The sequence below is a fragment of the Simochromis diagramma genome, unplaced genomic scaffold, assembly GCF_900408965.1.
Source record: "Simochromis diagramma unplaced genomic scaffold, fSimDia1.1 OVJJ01000603.1, whole genome shotgun sequence".
Classification (NCBI taxonomy): domain Eukaryota; kingdom Metazoa; phylum Chordata; class Actinopteri; order Cichliformes; family Cichlidae; genus Simochromis; species Simochromis diagramma.
In genome coordinates this window covers 17597294-17605110 of record NW_024387414.1, presented here as the reverse complement: position 1 = coordinate 17605110, position 7817 = coordinate 17597294, and the positions used below count along the sequence as shown (strand labels likewise).

The following is a 7817-nucleotide window of genomic DNA, read 5'->3' as shown; positions in this document are numbered from 1 at the left end:
AAAGCTTTGACTATAGAGTGAGCTTGGTTCCACCTCAACAACGTCAACCTACGTGCAGACTCAGGTTTGACGCCAGATACCACAGAGAAAAGCTATGGCAAAAATGTGCCCTGTAATTGGTAACAGTCTCTAAATTTATGTAAGCAAGGTAGGCTGTAATTAATCCCAGCACAATGAGGATCCTCTGTGGAGGAGTGCATATGTCTTTGTTATTGGACATCACCACAGGGCCATTCTGGAGCCCATCAGATACAGTGTCTAAATACATAGCAATCAGATGTGGAAGGGTTTTTTTCCTAAAACATCTCCCACCAATGCCTCAGCAGCAATTACAAAAGGTTATCAAGGGGCATCGACCACCAGTCTCTGACCTACATGAACCCGCCCTCAGTTCCCCTAAAAAGGTGCCTCTGTGCCTTTTTCCCCCCTTTCTTTCTCATTAAAATCCCAGAATCAGACTGTTTAAATTACGATGGTCTGCAGTCTTCACAGCGAGTTGGAAGAAAGATGATGGGAAAGGCAGTTTGGAAAGATGCTGAACGTAGCTGGCACTTCTTATCTGCCACATATTAGCAACGTTGAGAAATGGTGTTTGCCATATAGCATTAGCCCGCTGCCGTCCCATCATCGCCTGCCATTCTCAGCAACAACATGATCCAAATGCATTCCAGATGTCTCAGCCATCAAGCTTTAATATTTCACTACCCTGCATTAATCTTATCAAGTGTGAGACAGATCCCTGCCTGATAACATCTCACAGAATTTCAGTCTATCAGTGCCTGCAGCTGACCACAGTCTCACTAGAAATTGAAATTTATATCACCTTGCAGATCTCCTTTGCACATAAATTAACTAATGTGCTGGAAGCCTAACAATAAAATAGCTAGGATCTTTTTTTTTAACACTCGGAAAATAGTGAAACCTAATCCGAGTAGAAGGTTGTATTTCATATGGAAGTGGAGATAAAAATGTCAAGAAAACACCCTTCATCTCAAAATAAAAAAAATAATAATAATGAAAGAAAAGTGGTGTCAAGAAAAGCAAATAAATGTCCAAATTCACTAAAAAAAAAAGCAGTTCCCTCTGTGCTGCATCACATATTCGAGATTCTTGGAATTCTGGGAATGGTGGAGATCCACTGTGGTAGTTTTGAAAGCAAAGTGGTTTGTTGTGAAACAAACAGGCCAGTGTAGCAGGCAGGCTCGCTGTTGTAATACGTGCAGAGTGTGGTTTGGCGTTTTCTTGCTAAAATAAGCAAGAGCTAACCCTGAATGATCTCTTTGCGGTTCTTGATCACAATTTTGTGGTGGAGTTTTACACTTAACATTTGAGCAAAGAGTAATATGACATTTAGTCCCCAGACATTAACTCTCGTAACATCATGAACATCATTCTGAACATTACCACATTAATGCTTTTTCTGTTCTCGTTATCAGAATGAATATATATTCGCTGGACACTTTGTTAGGTACACCTTGTTAGTAGCAGCCTGGACCCCTTTTCACCTTCAGAATTGTTATAACTCTTCATGGCACAGATTCAACAAGCATCACAAAGTTGAGCACGCAGTTGCAGATTTGTCAGCTGGACATCCATGACGAAAATCTCTCGGTCCACCACATTCAAAAGTGCTCTACTGGATTAAGATCTGGTGGCTGTGGAGGTCGGAAGTGACCATAAAGGGGATGGAAATGATCAGCAACGATACTCAGGTAGGTTCTGGTGTTTAAATGATGTTCAGTTGGTACTTAAGGGCCTAAAGTGTGTCACAAAATAGTCCCCACAGCAAAACCACCACCAGCCTGAGTCAATGATACAAGGCAAGATACAGTCATGCTTTCAAGTTTACACCGATTTTGACCATGCGATCTGAATGCTGCAGTTTTTCCAGTCTTCTCTTGCCCTGTTTTGGTGTAACTGTGTGAACTGGAACCTCAGGTTTGTGTTCTTAGCTGACAGGAGTGGCACCTGCTGTGGTCTTCTGCTTCTGTAACCCATCTGCTTCACGGTTCCATGTGCCTTGCGTTCAGAGATGCTCTTCTGCACACCGTGGTTGTAACAAGGGGTTATTTGAGGTACTGTTGCCTTCTTACCAGCTCAAAGCAGTCTCGTGTGTAGTAAAATCCCATCAGATCAGCAATTTCTGAGATACTCAGACCAGCCTGTCTGCAACATTCAAAGTCACTTTAAATCACATCTTCTTCACCCAATACTCAGATCATCTTGACTATGTCCACAAATTTAAATGCATGGACTTACATTTACATTAAGTAGATGAAAAGGTGTATCTAATGAAATGGCTGAGTTTATAGTTTTTACATTAAAGAATTTCTTTGCTACTAACAACCTGTTTGATTTTGCTGCTTTTGAGCGAGTAGAGCTCAGTTCAGCCCTCACACGGCCCTCTTCTGCTCCCTCAGTCCTGATCTCACTTCTGGCTGATTAAGCTGTAATAAGATGATCACACTACAGCCAATGAAGCTGAGACAGCAATTACACCATGTATAAAATACAAGCAACATACAATTTACTCCATCAGTACCTGTATTTTATTTCACTGACCTGACTTTTAAAATTTTATACTGAAGAGGTCAGGTTAATTAAATAAAGGTTATCTCTTAAATATAATTTTTTCTAGAAAACTGATGCCATGAAAACTGTGAATGTTATTTAAAAAAAAAAACAACAACAAACAGGCATTTAGGAAATCACGTGATTTATTTGTTCATGTTACACATTCTGTAACATTGAAGTTTGACATAACTATTTGCAGGCTCACGTCTGCTTCTCCACAAAGCTGTAAACAGTCACCACTGATGAGCTTTAAGTGAATTGAATTATTAAAAGTACTAAAAACAGAAACCTCAGCACTCTCAGGATCTGAAAGCCATGATGTCATCAGTCTAAGCATGCTGACAAGAAACACTTTCCCACATGACACATGTTTCAAATTTAGCACTTAAGCGTCGTAGTCAGCGGAAGGTGTTGTTATTCCTGCAGGACGCTGAAACAACTGAACCCACTACAGACTGAATGACAATTAAGTAAGCTAGTTTCTCAACCTGTCATTCAATTTCCTGAGCTGAGTCTGGGATACCGACTATTCCTTCACACCATGCAAAAGACCCTTTTCCTCTCTGAAGAATTGTTGCCCTTGGAGTGAAAATCCTGTCTGATGGGTCCTGATCACAAGGTCCAAAGCCTCTTTCCCTCAGGGCCAAGGTCACACTGGTTTCCCCAGCTGGCCCTCCAGGATCAGTCTTCCTCTGAGGAGAGCTGTGCTCCTTCATCGTGAACCTCTCTGTAGGTAGCCATGGGGCCACCGTCAGGAGTGTAGCTCCCCATAGAGATCTTCAATCCTTCAGACAGTTTCTGGGCTGCCAGCTTGGCCTGCAACTCCTGAAATTAAACACCAGACAGAGAAAAAGCTGACATGAATAGGCTGGTAAACAGAAGACAAGCACATTATTATAAAGCAGCACAGCCACTGCTATTAAACTCTCAACAAAAGTAGGACTGATAATGAGCTCAACCGCCTCCATAAGTTGACAACAGCACACTGTGTGACGTACACGGTCCCTACACTGCTTGAATGCTGCCCTCTAGAGACAAGAAAGCGTCTCAAGCAGGGCAGCCTTTACCTGAAGATTTCCATCAGAAGAAACAAAGAAATCAATGAACTGATTGTGATAATATTTTAACAGAAGATGAGAGATGGCATTTCCGTTAATGACGCTTTAGGACAATGTGGAAGAACAAATATGTTTCATATGAATTCGAGTTTCAAGCATAGAGGAGCGCCTAAGTTTGTCTTATGTAATACTCTTCTTATACTCTCGTTCAGCTTTCTCTAATAATAACTGTTAAAAGGTTTAATTCTTAATTAAACTAAAGCATCCTAAGGGTTCGCTATTAACAGCATCAACGAGCTCTCTGAGACTTCATCCCTTTATAAATACTTATTGCACTAAAGTTTTCTTTTCTGCAGTAGCTACTCAGTTTGGAATCACCAGCATGTCTTTGGACTGAGGCAGGAAGCCAGAGTACTTGGACAGAAGCCACGCACGACACAAGAACATGCAATCTCCACAAACCAGCCTTCCTGCTGTGAGGTGACGATGCTAACCCACCATTGTATCAGCTGTCAATAAAAGTCCTGACTTTTTAAAAATAGTGAGAATCAAAGTGTGAGATGCTGATTGAATTTATGGCACAAAGGACAAGAGGATAAACATGATTGTTGTTCAGATAATCACTTAATTTTCTTTTACCAAATATTAAATAAAATTTATGTCTATTAAAAATGTATTTCTTGTATAAAAGGAGACATTCAGAACAGCTTTGGTTGAACCATATTGCTAAGTGATCTAGTGAGACACTGGCTGTTTCCACCCAGCCTGTTTAGCCTCCTTAGAAGGGCACTCGGCCTCACTAACCAGCTGCTTCTTGGTTTGCTTCTTCAGCAGTGCAGCTGACTCCTCCAGAGATAGGAGCTGGGCTGGATTGTGATGGAGAGGGGGGAGTCTGGCAGCAGTGATGTCATCCAGGTGTTTTCTGTCCCGCTCCCTCCTGGCTTGCACAGACAGCGGCGATGAGCCTTCAGAGGACTGACTGGGTGACGAGGATCCTGATGGAGAGATGTCACTTCTATGAGGCAGCCTGGAAACACATTGAGGTGCATATTATTTATACTCAGTTAACTTACACAGAGGACAAAAAGGCAGAATGGCAAACTATGTCAAATGTCTTACTGAATAAAATCTGGATTACTGGAGCATTTTTGTTGGAAATGTTCAGAAAGCAGTAAATAAAGTCCACTCACTGATTTGGTTTAAATTTTTGCTTCCTGGGAGCTGCAGACTTCTCTGTTTTTTCCAGGACAGTTATATAGTGAGGCTTCTTTGGTGGTTGCTTTCTGAGAAAGTAATTGTCTCTTGCACTGCTGTTTAATGGCTCTTTGGATACGCTGCTGCCACCAGTAGTAGTTCCAGACAGCGTGACCCTTTCCAGGGCCTCCACAAGGTCACCCTCTTTTGTTTCATCAGAGTTCAGAGAGGCCCCACGAGTCACCGTTTCCATGGTTTCCACAGCAGTCGCTCCGGAGACAAACGGCTCTCCTTGCTCGTCCAAAGTGTGGTTTTCTTGCACTTGAGCTGAGGCAGGTGAGGTCTCGCTCTCCTGTGCAGCATCACCTGCAGCAGCGTCATGTTGCCTGTTTTGATGCGAGGCTGCTGGTGTGATGGAGGCAGCACGCCGGTGAGCAAAAGCCTGCTGGTACTTGGACTGTAACTCTGTCCTCGCAACAGACACTAGGCTTCGTCTCCTCTCCTCCTCACCGTGGTCATCAATGGCAAGACGCACTTTATCTGCAAAGTCTTTTATCTTTTTCCCTTTGTCAGGTAGCGTCTGCAATAACTTCCTGCAAACAACACAAACGCATCATTGCAAAAAGTATACTTCAAGCAATATTTCAATACACAACGAGAGCAACAATAAATGTCAGACACATACATGTCTGTAACCCCTCCCTGACCCCAAATAAAAGTCTTTCATGCCATGTTTTCCTCTTAATTGTTGATAATGGCAGCCAAAGCTGATACTGATCTACTTCATGGTCCTACTTCCCATACAATCACATTTTTGATAAGAATTTTTTTTTTTTTTTTTAAAAACATATTATGTTACATTATGTGAACAAAATCCAGGAAAACTTGTCTGGAAATATTATGTGGTGCAAGTGTAACACAGAAAACTACTGATGCACTCCAACAAATTATATATAATTTTTTGAGTAAATTGGCAGAAAGATACAAATGGAGGCAGTATGACACATCTGATGCAGTGATGAAAACCTAAGGCCAGATTTACCAGCATGTTGCACCAGCATAAGTGGGTTTTGGCATTTAAAAAAAAGTATTTAAAAAAAAAAAAAGAGTTTCTTTATCAAGGTGTTAAATATAGGGAGGAGAACATTTAAATAAAGCATATAAACTGATCGACCAATGCCAGCAACATGTGTTTTACTACTAACTACATATTTGAGGTTTGAAAAAAATAAATAAATAAATAAATAAATTTGCACCTTATTCTGAAATGACTGCACCCGTGTTTAGAAAACAACCCCACATTTGTAAACCACCCGTAAAACTGAACACTCCTATTAGTGCCATTTGGCCTCAGTGACTAAATCTGGCAGTGTAAATGTCTAAGTATCCTCAGCAGCTGCTGTTATAGGTTAACTGCATCTGTAAAGGTGTTCCCATATTAGTTAAACAGAAAGAGGATTTCTGTGTTTCTGATGGTATTAATAATAATGGTAGTTTATCGTTTTCAAATGGTCTACTTTTTATTTTTATTTTAGTTAAATAAAATGTTTTGTTTTTTTACATCTAGCTTTAGTTAACTATTACAAACTTGCTGGAAAACAGGAAACAGCCATCAGAAGATGGGTCAAAAGTATGGAAATGGTCACTGACAATACCCTGGTAGGCTTCAGAGTTTAAATCATGCTCAACCGGTGCTAGGGTGCCTAAAGTGTGTCAAGAAAATGTCCCTGACATCATCATCATTATTGTTACCACAACTAGCTCCCTGAACTGTTCAAACAAAGCAGCATGCATCCATACTTTCATGTTTAAGCCAATGTCTGATCGCACCATCTGTTGCAGCAGAAATCGAAACAGGTGTACCTAACAAAGTGGCCGCGAGTGTTTGTTTTTTTACCCCATGTTACAGCAGAGTAGTGTCGCCCGTGCATCGTTTTTTACAAAAGCATTTCATATTTTCACCTGAGCCAAAGTGGACTTATATAAACACGTCGTCAGTAGATCATCTGTCTTAGTTTTAGGGCATATTCCTGAACACATAGAAGTCACTTTACCAAACCGGATCAAAGCTAACGGGATGGCCGTGCGCATAAGTGTCACGCTTCTCTCATACAACCTAAGGGTTAAACTTACTTGTTACTGAGGATCCCTTCTTGTCGGAGTAGCAGTTCCTGTAGTTCTTCTTTACTCAGGTGTCCCAGGTCTCCCACCTCTCCCTGGCGCTCTGTCCACGACGAGGACATCACTGTTAGCTAAAGTAAGCTAACTACAGCCATCCACAAACAGCACGAGCCCGCTTGAAACTTCAACGTAAACACGAAGGTTTGCGGTAAATCTAACGATTGATTGATTCCTTTTTTATTAGAGAGCTTCAGAAAACTCTTTAAGTGACAAATTCACTTCTTCAACACATGACACAACAACATTTCAAAGTGGGACCCTTCTTCTTCTTCTTCTTCCTGTGTGGAAAAAATAGCCCTCTATCGCCCCCACTGTACGGGACACGGTAACACACCTCTTCCCTGTAAAGAAAGCTTATTTGCTGCCCTCTCCCGGTCAAACGTGGTAACCAGCCTGGATGCAAGAGCTTTCTCTCTTAGCAGTGCGATCAGTACAGACAGTCTGGACTGGGCTGGTGTCTCAGATTTTCCATAGCTGCATTTCCTGTCCGGATGTTTTCCGATCCACTTCTCACTCAGCTCAACTGACAATGAATGACCCAAACACAGCTGTGTCCTCTCCAGCCTGTGTCAAAGTTCAAAGTCAGTTTTGGTTGCAGCTGTGCCGTTGGAACAAAGTCTCTGCAGACTTTACCTTTAGAGTTCAGACTCTAAGTCAAAGTTTAAAGTTTTCCATTTTTTCCTGAATGTATTATTCCAAGACCTATTTCTCAAGTATCCCAGATACTGTCAAAAAGAGAAATGCTTCTTTTTTCACGCTTATCTTTGTTAATCAATTGTAATTAAAGTAAACATTAAGTTTTATTTTTTT

At 41.3% G+C, this 7817-nt stretch overlaps 1 protein-coding gene across 1 annotated transcript; it reads right to left on the bottom strand.

Moving 5' to 3' along the window:
• Positions 1-2699: 2699 nt before the first annotated feature.
• Positions 2700-7651, bottom strand: polr2m (RNA polymerase II subunit M). The gene is made up of 4 exons (XM_040011512.1): positions 6960-7651; positions 4823-5419; positions 4437-4659; positions 2700-3399 (listed from the first exon to the last, which is right to left on the bottom strand). Exons 1-4 carry the CDS (start codon positions 7067-7069, stop codon positions 3256-3258), a joined length of 1074 nt encoding a protein of 357 aa, XP_039867446.1. The 5' UTR covers positions 7070-7651; the 3' UTR covers positions 2700-3255.
• Between the last annotated feature and the right edge of the window lie 166 nt (positions 7652-7817).

Excerpts from the sequence above, each read along its gene's own strand:
- polr2m (XM_040011512.1), bottom strand. The coding sequence starts at position 7,069 with ATGTCCTCGTCGTGGACAGAGCGCCAGGGAGAGGTGGGAGACCTGGGA. Across the intron at positions 5,420-6,959 it reads GAAGGGATCCTCAGTAACAA|GAAGTTATTGCAGACGCTAC; the intron begins GTAAGTTTAACC and ends TGTTGTTTGCAG. Across the intron at positions 3,400-4,436 it reads AGCAAACCAAGAAGCAGCTG|GAGTTGCAGGCCAAGCTGGC; the intron begins GTTAGTGAGGCC and ends GTTTAATTTCAG.